A 16,485-nucleotide genomic window follows, 5' to 3' on the forward strand; every position below is an offset into this window, starting at 1 on the left:
CAGGAAGTCCAGGTGCAAGTTGTTACCTTGTGGGTTTTTTTAATTACACATTTTCAGGTGATCAATAGAAAATATTCAGATAAATACAGAAAATTATCTTGATTTCAAAAATAATTGCCCAATTTTTGTTTTTACAAAGTATCTACATAAATATTAAAGCATATCTGTCAATCTAGAATCTGCCAACGCTAGTAAGATGCCATGCATAAACCTGTGGGAGACCAGGAAGCTTAAAATCCTTATATAGTTTACAAACCATTATGTAATGTAGAACTGTCGTGGTTTGACACAGGCCCAACACCAGGCACCCACGAGAGTCACTTGCTCACCCTCCTGTGCCACAGCTGGGCAGAGGAGAGAAAGAAAAAAATGGAAATTGAGGAAGGCTTCATGAGTTGAGATAAGGACTGGGAGAAACACTTCAAGGGCAAAACAGGCTTAACTTAAAGTTACAAAGTTAATTGATTCCTAACAGAATCAGAGGATATTGAGAATAACCCTTTAAAATAAGCCCTTAAAACACCTTTTCCCCCTAGCCCCTCCCTCCTTCCCACCGACAGCGCAGGGAGACAGGGCATGGGGGTTTGGTCAGTCCATCACCGAGATTCTCTTCCACTGCTCCGGGAGAGGAGTCTTTCCCTGTGAGGCCATGGGGTCCCTCCCATGGGAGACAGTTCTCCTGAACTTCCCCGGTATGGGTCCACTCTCACGAGCAGCAGCCCCACCACACCTGCTGAAACGTGAGTCCCTCCCACGGGCAAACAGTCCTCTCAAAACTGCTGCGCCGTGGCTCTCTCTTTCCAGAGGGTGCAGTCCTCCAAGGACAGGCTGCTCCCGCCTGGAAGCAAGGGCCCTCTCTCTCCACTGGCTCTTCCACTGGATCACAGCCTCCTCTGGGAATCCACCGGCTCCAACACGGGCACCTCCCCCACGGGCTGCGGGTGGATCTCTGCATCCCCCGTGGATCCATGGGCTGCAGGGGCACAGTTGCTTCACCATGGTCTGCACCACGCCTGCAGAGGAACCTCGGCTCCAGCACCTGGAGCACCTCCTGCCCCTCCTTCTCCACTGACCTTGGTGTCTCCATGTTGTTTCCCTCACATGTTCTCACCTCCTCTTCTCTGACTAGAACAAAAACTGTGTGACTTTGTTTTAATTTTGTTTTAATTTTCTTCATAAATATGTCATCCCAGAGGCATTACCAGCCTCTCTCATTGGCCCAGTTTTGGCTAGCAGCATGTCCGTCTTCAGAGTCATCAGGGATTGGCTCTGCTGGACATGGTGGAAGCTTCCAGGAGCTTCTAACAGGAGCCACCTCTGCAGCCCCCTGCTACCAAAAACCAGGCCATGCAATTCATGTACAAGAACACATTTTGTGGTTTCTGAGACTACATTCAATAATAGTATTTTTGCATTTCTATAGCTCATTTGAGAATTTCAAACCACGTTTCACACATCAGTAAGTTCAGCTTTGCAATATCTGTGTAAGTCACAATTATCTACATTATGCAAATGAGCCAGCTGAAATATAAAAGATCAAGATATGGCATGGAATTGTGTTCATACTGAAACTGATACAAATATCCTCATGGGTCTTTATGGAATTAAGCTTTATGCCATCTTTATGTTATGTAGGCAATTGAAACATTTATATTTTAGAGAATTTCTAAATAATTAGTGAATATTAATATTGCCTCTTTTGCTTTCACAAAGGGTACAAAAATGTTAATTTTAATTGCTCTGCAAAGAGCCTGTTATCATGCACTGCATTACTGCCCTAGTGCTTTATTTTAGACAAACATTGATTGTCATTCTATAGTTCTAGGTAAAAACATATAACAGAGTCCTTAATCAAATTTCTTTTTCTTTAGAATGTTCTGTGGAGATTTAAATTCTCTCAGCTCAAAGGCTCATCAGATGATGGGAAAACAAGAGTAAAGCTGCTTTTTCAAAATCTAGACACCAAACAAATTGAGACAAAGGTAAGCAACATCTTCTTCTTCAATTTAGTTAAACATGAAATAAAATTGCCGTCAAGGCATTGGAAATCCCATTTTCTACTGGGCATACATATGGTTAGCACATCGCAGTTTATCCTTTTTTGCCCGTTCTTCAGAAACTTCACAATAAACAGAAGTAATGTAATACCCATAGATTTATTACACTATTTCTACAAGCCTGTTATTAAATTGTGTTATGATGGTATTTTACTCTTTCAGAAAGATCATTTCTGTGAAGTTATTCTGTCAACCTGTAGTAGATATAATGTCTAAAAACTGCATTTTAAAGAAATATAGTAAAAATAAAACTATATAAATGTTAAGTACATTTTTAAGCTGCTATATAAGTGGACTTAAATTTTTAAACACATAAATGGTTACAGTTCCCTAAAAAAATGTGTAACATTTATTAGCTTAAAAAGAGAATATTCTTGCAAAAGGCCAAGCAGTTGCTGAAATTTATTGGTTCTACTGTGAACTAAGAGCACTTGGTTCTTTGCAGGATCTGGAATATGGAGCCGTCCAGTCACTGCTATAGATGAGATATTAGTGGTGTCTCATTTTTCTTTTTTCTCTAGCATTTATCAAATAAAATTTTGCAACTTAGATTTAAGATTCCAAACTGAACTTCAGCAGTTTCTCATTCAGGGTTGTAGTCTCCTGGAAGTCTGGTTGCAATGCCGTAATCTGCACGGATTCTGCCCTTTGATCCCAAGCTTGCTGTTGAATTAAAAAATAAATAGACGATTTTTCAGTTATGTTGTTCTAAAAAGAAGGAGGAGAACTTTGGTGTGATATGACATAGAAAAGGAAGATAAGAGTGTGTTCAGATGGGTTTTGGTGGACAAACAGTGAAAACAACCGAAAGGTATCTGAAGACCTATGAAAGTTTTCAAATATTCTTAGGTGAAGTTGTACAGGTTAAAGTCACTTATAAAGTGATATTTTTCTATAGTTACCATACACAAAAGATATATTTTGCCTATCCTTCTAATGTTTCAAAAAAATTGTAAGGAGGAAGTCCAAAACCTTCCTTATTTGTCATAAAGTTACAACACATGCAATATATCTTTTTACATCTGTATTAGTAAATTACTCAGGATTTCATCAGCAAGCTTGACCTGAGCTGCCTCTTGGCTCTACTGTAAAAGATATTATAATATCTGTTACAAAAGGTACAATGTATAATAATTTGTCTAGTAGCAGGCCATTTCAAATTCATTTCTCACAGTAGTCCTTGGAGACAGAAGAGGACTACTGTCTTCATTTTATATGTGATCATCTGTTGCAGAGAGCTTACGTAACTTGTTTCAGGTTAGACAGGAAGATTGTACTAATGCAAAAACTATATGAGGTATCGCTGCATTAAATCATTAGATAATCCTTATGATGAGTCCTTATGATGATTTTGCAGCAAATTTTGTTCAGGAGACAAATTTGTTAAAACATTAAAAATTATTCTTTTACGTAGATCTAATGAAAACATCTTGTAATTGGCAAAATTCACGTGAATGTTTGTGAATCAAATACCTTGAAAGTATCAGATGGTAGCTGATATGTGATTGGTTCATACAGAATTCTGAATATCTATGTACCTAAATGTACATATGTGTTGTAAATGTTAGAAGATCCTAGAAAAAGCTCATTAAAGGTCAGAGAAAAGACTGATACTAAGCAACTGAGGATTTATCAGCATTTCACTGATTACACCTTTTACAACTGCCTCTGCAATGTACCCACTAGGATTCCACATTAAATGGGCCTGGGACACAGCTGTGCAGCCTCTCCACTTCAGATAACTGGTATATAGAATCAAGTGTATGGCCACCACCTAAATGGTATGATTTCTTTGACTTGAGAGTTACAGGCTGGCTGGAAGCTGCCCAACACTAATATCCATAATACAGTCCAGTATTTGCTTCTGCTTATTGCACTGAAAGAGATTTTGGAGGCCAGATGGTGCTATACAGTGAAATGCAGCCAATAATGAGAAACAAAAATGTTATCAAATAATAGAAGTTTCATTTTTCCTGAGTAAATGAGCCACTATGCACAAAAGAAAGCTTGATGCAGATGACTTATGTTCCCTTCGCAGAAAACAGAGAGCTAAGGTTGCAAAAGAATTTTCCAGACTGTGTCTAACTTTATATTTTAAGAATTCTTGGGGGTAAAATAATCACATTTGGGAATTCTACTTTTGTGTCTTGTTTACTAGCTAGATGTGATGTTCCTTCTCCTTCTATTTTGGCTTCTAAATTTTAAGTCAAGTACTTCTTCCTGTGCACTTCAGTTTTAGGTGAACAATACATTCCTCATTTAAGAAGTTTTCTGTTGAAAGGAGATAATAAGGCCAAGATTCCTGTCTGTTGTTTCTCCTTCAGGTTCTTTGTATTCCCTACAACTTCTTATAGTTTCCCACTTCAGTACTTCCCTGAACTTACCCTGCCTTTAGTATCGAGAAATTACAAGCAATCTTAATAATAGTCGATATTCTTTACCCAAATTTTCAAGGTTGCTCTAAAAAAAGAAAGAAAATAAGATGAATACTTTTAGGTTTGTATTGATGCTTTATTTCCCTTAGCTAAACTGTAGGTATATATCTGGAAGATAAGACTTTTTTCCCAAGCATATTTTAATTGAGCATTTCCATTTTCCTTTCATCTTACTTCATCTCAAATATTTACTGAAGAAAGATAAGAAACCACTGCGGTCAATAGAGTATTGTGAGCCATATTGAAGCTTCAACTAGCTGTTCTTGGCTGTTACAAGAAGATAACTTAAGAGCCCTGCATATTCTTCTCATCCATTATATGGCAACCAAGCCCTGTTATACTTGCCGCACCAAATTTAGAATTTTAGTTTCCATTTTGACTTTGATGTTGTCTGGAGCTAAAACCTGGACATCTTTATTTAGGTTTTTAACCTGAAAAAAACCCAAAAAAACCCAAACCAAACCAACGGCCCCCCGCCCCAAAAAACAAAACAAAACCAAACAAAAAACACCACAACAACCAAAAAAATGCCAGTCTGATTGGAAAACATATCTTGAACAACTATTACAGTGGTAATAGTTCTGCTCTTGCCACCAAATAATATACACTGAGGCTTACCAGTGTCCTTAAAGAAGTCATGAAATGCACAGGGCACAATAATAAGAACTGTCAGCATCTCCTTTATTTGCTTTTATGTGATACAGGCTCATGTCTTGTTCAAATAGTGATTCAACAGCTCTCAGAAGTTATCAATAAAATTGTGTTCATAGTAATAATGCAACAGGCCTGTCAAGCTCTTTATGATATGTAATAAATCCAACTCTCCTAGGTGGGTGGATGAAACAAGAACATATCTTTTTCTTCCTTGGCTGTGCACATACAGTGAAGGAGGTCAGTGCAGCGTGCTCATTTTTTATATTTTCAGTACCAGCAGGAAGGTTTGCAGTCTTATCTTCCCACTGCTTTAATGCAATCTTTTGTGTTCTTCTCTCAGTGTCTTCCTCTTAGTGCCTTTGTTGTACTTAATCTACTTATTACAGTACATACAGTAAACTGAAATAGCTTTGGTTATAGAAATATTAGACATGCACAGATTCTTCTTAAAAACTGACAATCTCAATTAACCAAAAAAGCAGCAAACTCAGATAAGGAAAGCAAACATAAGGGTGCTGTTAGATGGTATAGCGCAAATAAAAATGATCAGTTACTCATCTGCCTGACTGAGCACAGAGAGAAATGGTACTTTAAAAAAAAATACTGTCAGAGCAATGTATGTTTTAAAGTGTCATTGGTGTTATTTTCTAGGAAGAATTAATATTACATACCAAAGCTTAAGAGCCTAAATTTCCACCTATAAAACTGTATTCAAGATAGCAAAGTGACATATTGTGTCCCAGTCTTCAGACTATGCAACATCTACATTTTCCCAAGTCAGAAAGCCATCCCTATCTTTTACTAAATCCATACTTTCAAACTATCCCCCAGTACTTTTCACCCTTCCCTGTTGTAATCTACATGCAAGCAAATGCCTACCCTAGTTTCTCCTTAGATATGTGTGACTATATGCCAAATATTCTGTTTGGGCCAATTTTGTATAGGACATACTATAAAGTTCTGTTACAGAAAAAGCATGTGGAGTGTGCCTCAATAAACAGCTGGTTAGCCAATAGATTTTTGAAAACAGTCTTCTCCTCAAACCAAAACTGTCTCAAGTGTCCCCACAATATATTAACCAGCTGCAGACTTTACACATAGTAGTATCACTTAAATTGAACATGCTTTTTACATTATGTTTGTTGTCATTGTGTCAGACTCTTACTGTCTGGGATCATAGGGGAAAAAGAAAGTTAACTTGTGCACAGGAGATGAAATATGTTGTAAAAAGTCAAGCCAATCTGAGAACTGTTTAAGAATCATTCTGCCTTTTTTTGTGAATTAGAGTGTAGGAATTTCATACCCAGCCATGTTCGTTTCTGTCATTTGGGTGTGGTGTGACTTCACCTTATCTTCCACCCTCCCTCTGGCTTCTCATCTTTCCTGCAGAGGCTGACAAAAGATGTGATCTCCTCACCCTACCCTCCACTAATTTGATACCACATCATCCTCAAACAGCCTTAACTTGTCAAATTCTTTAATAATGTTCAACAAGGCCAAATGCCGAGTCCTGCCCTTGGGTCACAACAACTCCAGGCAGTGCTACAGGCTGGGGACAGAGTGGCTGGAAAGCTGCCTGCTATGAAAGGCCCTGGGGATTCTGGTGACAGCAGCTGAACATGAGCCAGAGTGTGCCCAGGTGGCCAAGGTGGCCAACGGCATCCTGGCCTGTATCAGCAATAGTGTGGCCAGAAGGACCAGGGCAGTGATTGTCCCCATGTACTAGGCAGTGGTGAGGTCATACCTCAAGTCCTGTGTCCAGTTCTGGGCCCTTCACTTTAAGAAGGGCAACAGATCTGGTGGTATATCAGGCAGGAATGTCATTTGAGGAGTGGCTGAAGGAGCTGGGGTTTTTTAGCCTGGAGAAAAGGAGTCCCAGGGAAGGCCTTACCACTTTTTACAACTGCCTGAAATAAGTGACAGGATGAAAGGAAATGGCCTCAGCTTGTGCCAGGGGAGGTTTAGATTGGATATTAGGAAAAATTTCTTAACCAAAAGGGTTGCCAAGCATTGGAACAGGCTGCCCAGGGAAGTGGTTGAGCCAGCATCCCTGGAGGTTTGTCAAGTGTAGATGTGGCACTTAGCAGCATGGTTTAGTGGTAGACTTGGCAGTGCTGGGTTAATGGTTGGACTCAGTGATCTTCAAGATCTTTTCCAGCCTTAGTTATTCTGTGTTGCAATATTTGAATGTTCTTGCACATTGACTGATTTCATTTTCCAAACTGAGTACAGTATAAACAATAAATTAGCACAGAGTGAAAACTCTGACAGTTGACAGAGCGGCACTGCCAGTGAACAAGGTATGGGTATACAGTTTTTATTCTTAACAATTTTAACTTTACAGTTTCCTGTAAAGATTCAATTTTCATGTTAAGGCCATTATTGTTTTCTAACTAGTCTGCTCTGTATTCATGTAAAATGTTTATAAGCCTGAATTGAATTCACCTTTTCTCTTCCTTTTTTTTTTTCTCTTACTTCTTTCAGGAACTTGAATTTCAGGATCTGACGGCAGTTTTACACTGTATTCACTCCTTTATAGCAGCAAAAGTGGCATCTGTGGATCCAGTATTCATAGACAGTCAGAGTATTGCAAGAAAATATATGTACAGTAACTGATACCAGATTATATGTTGTGACTATGGAAAATAAATTATTTTCTTAATGAAAGTAGTTATTTCATTCACAATATTGCAACTTGTGATTTTATAAGAAGCCTATAGTTGTGTTATCTGTAATGTTAAGAGTTTTCACAATCTGATATTTTGAATCTATGAGTTAAAAAATACTAAGTAAAACAGAATCAGTTTGTTATCTTCAGCATTAATCTAAAATTCTAAGTGAATATTCATTCAGTAATATTTGTAGAGTCATTTTGATTTCTGCTCTCATGATGATACATTCTCCCCCTTATTAGACTGTAATGTGGAGTAACATTTGAAAAGTGTATGTCCAAAATTTGGCCTCTAAGTCTGTTTTGAAAAGTGTTGGGCACACAGGCAATTTCTACAGTCTTCACCATAGAAAAGAAGTAATTATTGAAGACAACTATTGTTGGAATTGAACTTCATCTTTCTTCTATATATTTGAAAAATTGTAGTTCCATGGTTGTGTTCTTTCAAGGCCTGAGAGTTTAGCTCTGGAAAAACACTAAATACCCTATTTGAGATCCAGGAACATAGTTAAGCACACACCTCGCCCTGAGAATACTGAGAGTAAGTTGCCCCAGTGTATGCACAAGGTGATGTCAGGTGTGCATTTAGGTATCATGGTAGATAACTGTGAAGAGCTTTAGACTCTGTTAAGAAGCCTGACTATAGACACTTGGTTTTAGAAAACTTGCCATAGGGTTTTCTTATCTTTTAATAAAGCTTCCATGACCCATTCATTTCTTCGTTCATAGATTGACTTGACACCTATCCTTTGATGTAATGCTCTGTATGCTTGGGAACAGCTTTTGTTTGGAGGAATACGCTTCCAATATAAGATGAACATAACAAAACATAAAGATTTTTCTGGGACATCTACGTTTAATTTTCCTGTAGCTTTAACCTTGACTTATATTCAAGCAAAGTGGATTTTGTCCTTGCTGAGGAAATAATATAGTTTTACTTTTTACATATGCCTAACGTTCCTTCTGAAATCATAATCTTAAATGCACACATAATTCTTCCTGCTATTGAAAAGAAATGATAAAAAAAAAGAAGACATTCTAGTCTTAGGGCATATTCCCTGTACGTCATACCAAATATTGCAGGTTTCTGTGATAGAAGTCTCAGTTTTTCTCACTTGCACTTTTGAGGCAGCATCAAGAAAATAAAACAATCAAAATCAAACAAGTAGACTATCTTAAGTAGATGCCATGTATAAGGAGTGAATTCATCAAAGTCCTCTCTAAATTTTAGGAGTCTTGTCAAATGTCCTGCTAAAGTAAAAGCCTAAAGTTACTGTATCCTAATGAAAAGAGGTTGGTGCCTTTGAAAGGTCTCAAGTAAGGAGTGTTTTTACATAAACTCAGTGCTTAAGTTTAGTCAGCTAAGTTCTCTCCTTCAGGTCTCAAGCTGTCTTGGCAGACTGCAGTGAGGCCATAGGCACTTACTTCAAATGGATGCTTATCTGTCCATCTAAAGCATAGGCACAAATAAAGTGCCTAATGCAGCTGAATTTATCCTGCCAGGAGGATTACTCGTTTCTAAGTGTCATCCATAGAGAAAGTAATTTGAACAGTGCAGACTATGCTTGTAATTCCAGTGTTGTTTAGGGTTCCAGTGTTGCTTGCGATGAGGCATAGTAGGAGTGCTAACTCCTGGTAAAACAATATTTAGAAAATGTGATAAATATTTTTATTATTTTTAAATAAATCTTTATAGCCAATAGAGTATTTTTAACATACATAATCTCAATTTTATATTTATTTTATTTCTAAAAAAATTCAAAACTTTTCTTTCTTGAACATGCATTAATTTAAAATGTTTCTTTTAATTCTCAGCTTTCTTTTTTATTTTCAGCTCATGGTACTTTCTGAGGTTTTAACATTCCATTAGAATATCTTTCTTACAATCAGTTCTCAATTCAGTTTATTAGCATGAACAATTAGAAATGTCACAGTTTCTGCAGGATGAAAAATTGCAGAACTAATTCAGTTTTGTTTTTCTAATATTTTTCCGTGGACAAAGTTCGATACTAACATGGTAGTTACAGTAGAAAACTGTACCAGCTAGTACTGAACTGGTACTACAGTCAGACATATAGACTTAAAGTTTTAAGAATCATGTGATTATAAACTAACATATCTCCCCAAATACTGTAATAAAACCTTAAAATAAATGAAGCCTAGTTTATTAAATAATCTTTCATTTCTACCAAAAATATCTGCTATTCAAAAAGAGCATTATTGGTTTTTTTTTTCCAAAGCAGCTGGATAGTGCACATTTTCATTAGCACCTTCAAATCTCTTAAATTAAGTTGCTTATACTGATTTTAAGTTATTTTGTTGTTTATTTAATGGAATTTCTGAACTCTTTTAGTCTTCTGATGAGCTACTGTTTTTGTTATTAAAACTGTTTGTTGTAAGAAAACAGTAGTTTTCTTCTGTATGTCCAAATCAATCTCAAGGAATATTAGAGAAAAAATTCTTATAACTTCATCCTCTGAAATTTAGCATTGTATTTTAGAAATAATTCTCCAAACATATTTTTAATGAGGAACTTGCAGATCCTTATTAGCTCACTTGCTTTTTCCTTTCTTTTACATTCTGCAGCAGTCTCAAGGCAGGGAATAAAGGCCAGTTTTTTGAGGAAGTTGCCGGAGTCTGGGAAAAGCTAATGGATTGCTAATTACTCAGCTGTTATATAGGCTGTGTGGGACTTCCATAGCACCTTGCATTTCTTAGTCATATACCTCATATTTGAAAATGTTGCAATCCCAATTTTTTTCGGTTGCTTATGTTTCTTTGTCAAAATTTTAATCATCAGTACAGCATATTATTTTGTCATTGCCTTCAGAACGTGGATCATATATCATGCATATATTTTTCTCTGTAAAAGTTTTGAGTATTTGCACCACATTTCAGCTCACTAAACATCTCAAAATAGGAAAGTAGTAGGATTCACAGATAGATCTGCTGGTAGATACCTTCCACAGTCATCCCTTAGGAATTGCAGGCTGAGGCAGAGGACACCTGCTTTAGGCAGCTGGAATGTCAAATGAGAGATCGTAAAACAAATTTTAATATTCTTTGTTACATACTTGTGATATATTAAGCTTTAGTCTTACTACCTCATTATGTATTTGTGTATTGTTTTCCTTTATTTTTTTTCTAGGGAGACAAAGGTGTACCAGAATTGAATATGTAGTAGGAAGAGAGAACCATTTGCTACAGCAGCACCATAAACAGCAGGCTGGGGAAGGAAGCATACAAACACAGTTATAAAATTGGGCACCATCACAAAATCAAGATAGCTGCTTCTGATTAGAAATGAGTAAAAACAGGATAGTCTCTGTAATTCCAAATTATCTTTATGCCTTTATTTAAACCCAAGACTTGGTTAAAAGACTAAAAATAATCCCATCTACAAATGTTATTTTGAGCAAATGTGTAGTACTGTTGATTTAAATCAGAACAAGGCTCATCATGACTTATAAATTAAGGAGTGGTACAGCCTGGACTTAGGCACTGGACTTGAATCATACTGATGATTAATTTCTGGCATTTCTGCTCTACCATGATTAAAATCTGCAGAAAAATCCTATTCACAATCAAGCTAAAGTCAGCTCAGCTCTCTTCTCAGTGCATAGCTTGGTTGTGCTACCCTGTTGAAAACACCAGAGCATTTAATAGAGGGAATGTGGCCAGGCTGTACCAGATGGCCTCAGGGATAAAAAACAGGCCCTGACAATTTTAGTTATAAATTTAGATGTTACCAGAGCGTTTCACTGACTTAATCTGACCTATAATATTTAGTTTTATTTTTGCCTGTAATCATAAAGCCCAGAACTATTATATTGAGTCTGTGCTGATCCAAAGCTCAAGTTGTGGAAATCTGACTGAATTCTTCTAAGGTTAAGATCTTAGAAAAAGTATTTCAAAATGATTCTCAACCTTGAGCCAGTAGGTCTGAAGCTTAAAAAGTAATTTTCTGGGGGAAGAAGAGTAAGCTCTGACAAATTTTGCAACCATTCATCTAAAATCCTGTATTATATCTGAACAACATTAATTCATAAGTAACTTCAGACAAGGCGTGCCTTTTCCACAAAACCTTTAATGGGTAGTCTGATCTTTGTAGCGGCCTAAGCAGAAATTAAAACTGCCTGAATTTCTTTTTCAGTACATCTTGATAAATGCTTCTATCAAAACACTGTCAGTATTTTATAGCACTTTCCTCCCCACCTGAGTATCTCCTCTGTCACAGTGCTCAAAGTGAGGTGTGTATAATGGCAATGCAATTTTTCTGCTTTTTACTTCTGTTGTTGATTTTCTTTTAACATAGTTTGCCTCTGTCCTCCAGTAAGCTTCTTCAGGGCAGAGAGGGTGAATGTTAGGAAGGAAGCACTTTTCTCCATGCTCTCATGAGAGGCAAAGTGGTGATTTCTGTCCCTCTTTCCAGTGCATGAGGAATGGAACAAAGCACTGCAAAAATGGAAGCAGGGGAGGGATGGACAGACAGACAGACACTGAAATCTTAAAAAACTCCTTCACTTAGGTATGCACACTAATAATACCTCTTGGAACTCATTTGACTCATTTTTGGAACTTCATCAGGAAATTCATCTTTCAGTGTAGTTCTCTTACTTTGAATTGCCATTCACTGAGTTATGGATGCTGAATAGTTAAAGACTGCAAAGAAAAAATGTAAAATATATCATGTAATCATGTATTTTTTTCTTAACCTATGCTTCAAAAATGTTAGGTACTTTTGTGTTGAAGAATGTAGAGAAGCAATTATCTTATGTGAACTAAAAGACCTTGTAGTAAATTTATTAAGTGCAAAACGGATTTGTGTACCATGCAAGATGAAATCAAATAAGTATTCTAATCTGGTTCAACCAAAAAAAATTCTTAAGTAAAATACTCTCATGAAATTTGAAGTTATCAAATTCCATGGACATGAGCTAAAATCCACTGCTATTTTAAGTCCCAGTGACTTATACAGGACTTTGCCTGAATAAAGATACACGATTTTAACTAATAACAGAGGAAGAAAAATACTTTTCTTTTCTAATATTCACTTGGTGCACAGCTGCCTACATGGTCACTTAAGGGATTTATTCCCCCTGAAAAAACTGCTGACTTTTCAGTAGGGAATCAAACTCAGAACTATTTGGGCTGAAAGCTGTAATCTTTTTTTTTTGGAATGTTGCACTTATGCAGGTATTCCAACCTCTAGTTTAAATGGATCACAGACTTTTTTCAGTGCAAAGACATGATATATTGTGCAAGTCTACACATCAGGAGCTGTGGGGGCAGAAGCATCTTAGCTGCATAGATCTCTAGGATTGCAAGACAACCAAGCAGGTAAAGGAAGTTAAATGTAAGAAGAACTTTATTTTTCTTTCCTCACTACCAATTATTCTTGAAACATTACTTCTTTTATATTTCTAGGCTAACTAGCTGACAGGTTTTTACAAGTCTCTAAATTCCCATCTATGATGGAAATATCATACTTGATGCTTATTAATGAATTAACGTAGCAATGAGGTGTCTGGTCTGTGTTAATCATCTGGTCTCAACCCCATAACCAGTGGATAGAAACCAGCAAATCCAAGGAGTGCTGTATTCCCTCTTGCAATAGATGCCTAAAACCAGTGGCTTAAATCATGTTCTGAGAAGGCATCTTTCTCCATCAACAAGCTATTCTACCACACAGATTTTTGACAGCTCTGTTTTCTATAGATAGGTTTAATATCGTATTTATATACCAATGCAATAAAAAATAGCAATCATGAGCAATGTTGCAGGATTATGAGAATAAAATAAAACAATCCTGAAGTGAATGAAATTTAAATCAGAAGTTTGTCATCCCATTTAACTGACAGAGGGTAGTGAAGAAAAAGTCTTAGCTTGTTTGTCCAGCTAGCAGTTACTACCTGGGGCTTAGTAGAAAAAATTTCTAAAATGAGGCAGTAGAAATTGTATTAATTCATAGGTGAGTTCTATGTCTCAGGGGATGCACTGACTCTTGGAACACAGAGCTACTCATAAAAAAAATATTAAAGACATTCTACTGTGTCTTTAAGCACTTTGTTCAATTAACATTCAGAACTGAGCTAAATTACTACCCTACAACATCCATAAGCAGAGTACATAATCAGCTCACTGTTTTCTTTTTGCACAGAAGACAGACAAGTATTCCCTGGCTGAGTGAATATGAATATTTAATTGGCTTTAGGGAAAAAACTTTACATGTTTTAAAGTAGAAGTCCTTTACTGAACCAGTGTGTTTTATTGCTGGATAGGACTGGAAAAAGCTGTTTCTTAAATTTTTCACACTATGAGTTGGAGAAGTGCTATGATTTGTATCTGTCTTGTACTCTAACTGTGTTCAATACAATGAAGAATCTTTAGAGTCAAGGCAAGAGTTTTCCTCATTTGCCTATAACTAAAAGCACAGTGGCTTCCACAAAAGCCCCAGCATTTACTAGCACTATCACATCATGGTTCTTGAGATATATTGATGCTTTCACAAAACTCAAAAGGGGAAATGTGTGCAGCCAGAGAGACGTATGAAACAGTGATATCCAAATGACTGCAGAGTTGAATGTCACAGACGTTTCTGGGCTTCAGTCCTTCATTCCAGTCAATGATGTTTTTATCAGCATTTGTAGAATTATTATAGATTTATTTCTCCCCATCACTGACATAATCATAGCAGGATGAAAGGAAAAGTAATCAGATTCATAACCAAACTTATAGTTAATTTGCCCTTCACCTTCCTTTGGACCAAGGCACTGAGGAATTTCAGTTAACTTACTCCATACAGTAGGTAAAAAATGCTCTTTTGACAGCATCAGATTCTGGGTTCCTGGTCAGTTACACAGAGTTAATTTCTTCCCAGTCCTGCAAATAATCTCCCTGAGTTTATTTGCTTGTTGTTTTCTTTTGCACTTTAGAGTTATACTAATATCTCAAAATACTCTTAACATTCTTTCGTTTCATTACAATATATCACCCTAATTCTATAAAGCCAAGTGTTTCTAATGCCTTTTGTTGCTACACTATTTCTATTCCCTCAATATTTTTTAATTTCCTTCTAATTTCTTAATAAATTTTTTACTCAGTGTTTTATAACCTGCAGAGAAATACCTGCAGTTGCAATCAGGAAATTATCCTAAAAAAGACAGTTCCTGAATGCTCATATGAAAAGGATGTAAACAAGTTTTCTCTGCTTTAATCATGAAGATCTTTTACTGATTTTCCTCTTGGGAAAACTTGCAGCATACTTCAGTTTTGTCTGGTATGTCATAGTATGCACAGCAGTGTAGTAGGTTTTTGACATGCTAATTAGTATACAGACTTCCACAATATATGCCTTTCATCAGTAGTAAATCCATTTATATGGCATGTTTTCTTGTGATTTTACTTAATCTATCTTAGAGACACATAGGTTTCCTGGGGTTTTTTTTCTTTATTTAAATAGCATGCCCAGTCACCAAGTGGTTCTTTTCACTGAGAATTGCTTAGCTCCTCTGCCTTCAAAGAAAATGTTCTCTTAGTTTGACGTGACTGATATTTTGTTTTGTAACAATACAGGCAAGTAGGTAAGGTATAGGTGTTATTTTTCAAAATTATTTTCAATAAGCACAGTATATTCTCTACCATCCAAAGCTTCACTACTTTTCCAACAGCTGAAAATGCCTGTGTGTTAGACTGTGTCTAAGAGTGGGTCCCATTTTTGCCTAATGTTTGCAAATCAATTGGTTCATTTTTGTAGTGTTTTTAATCTGCAATAACACTACCCTTAGATCTATCATACCATTTTATCAAGGTCATTTTTCTGAAAGATTATACACTGTTTTCATTTGTCATAGCTCTTTCAAAAAAATCAATCGAACTTTGTTCTTTTACAGTTACATTCTCATCTCATCTTTTACAGTTACATTCTCATCATACAGAATCTCTGTAGTTCTCCAACAATTTGCTTCATTGGTGTTATTTTTTCTCTTCTTTTTTCTTTTTTTTTTTTTTTTTTGACAAAAAATGAGAAGTTACATTTGGAATTTTTAGTTGCATGCTCCATGCTACTTGGAATTTTTAGTTGCATGCTCCATGCTATTTTTCTTTTTCCCACATTCCTTTTTAATTCTGACATTCAAAACACACCCAGAATTATGTCTCTGTGGAAAAGGTCCAGTCCAAAATCAAAAATTAAGAATTCAAACTGTGTGAAATAACCTCACAAGTACATATATAGGATATGTTACTGTACACTATTCTTTGACACCAGAATTTGGAAATTGCCAGAACTGTGTGCAGATCTACTTTAATTATCTGAACTGCAAATAAAATTGCAACTGAGGGAATGGATGTTTCATTAAACCTTGCAAAAACTAGGAACATTTCAATAGCATAAGGAAGAGGGAATATTTTGGTATCAGGCATGTAGGGGGTTTTTTATATTAAGATGTTTTGCAAACCATGTGGACCTAAGAACTACCAATTTGTGTCTAGCTAAGCTTTTTATCACCTGGAAAAGCCAGGCACCAGTAAAAACAACATAGGAAGGAATTTCCCAGACTAATTCGACTCCTCACAAACTTTCTTGTGTAGACAGACCTCTCATCTCTGTCATTTTAAAGCATCATATACCAGACTTTAAAAGCTGAACTCTAGTACCTGACACTAC

At 36.4% G+C, this 16,485-nt stretch overlaps 1 protein-coding gene across 1 annotated transcript in view; it reads left to right on the forward strand.

The window, feature by feature from the left end:
* Positions 1-9,540, forward strand: part of SNTG2 (syntrophin gamma 2) — a 139,105-nt gene extending 129,565 nt beyond the window's left edge. The window contains exons 16-17 of the mRNA XM_008641850.2: positions 1,872-1,982; positions 7,631-9,540. Coding sequence (XP_008640072.1) covers positions 1,872-1,982; positions 7,631-7,762 — 243 coding nt within the window. The 3' untranslated portion in view covers positions 7,763-9,540. The remainder of the gene's footprint in view (positions 1-1,871; positions 1,983-7,630) is intronic.
* Positions 9,541-16,485: the final 6,945 nt, after the last annotated feature.

Source organism: Corvus brachyrhynchos, unplaced genomic scaffold (assembly GCF_000691975.1).
Source record: "Corvus brachyrhynchos isolate BGI_N302 unplaced genomic scaffold, ASM69197v1 scaffold116, whole genome shotgun sequence".
Taxonomy (NCBI): domain Eukaryota; kingdom Metazoa; phylum Chordata; class Aves; order Passeriformes; family Corvidae; genus Corvus; species Corvus brachyrhynchos.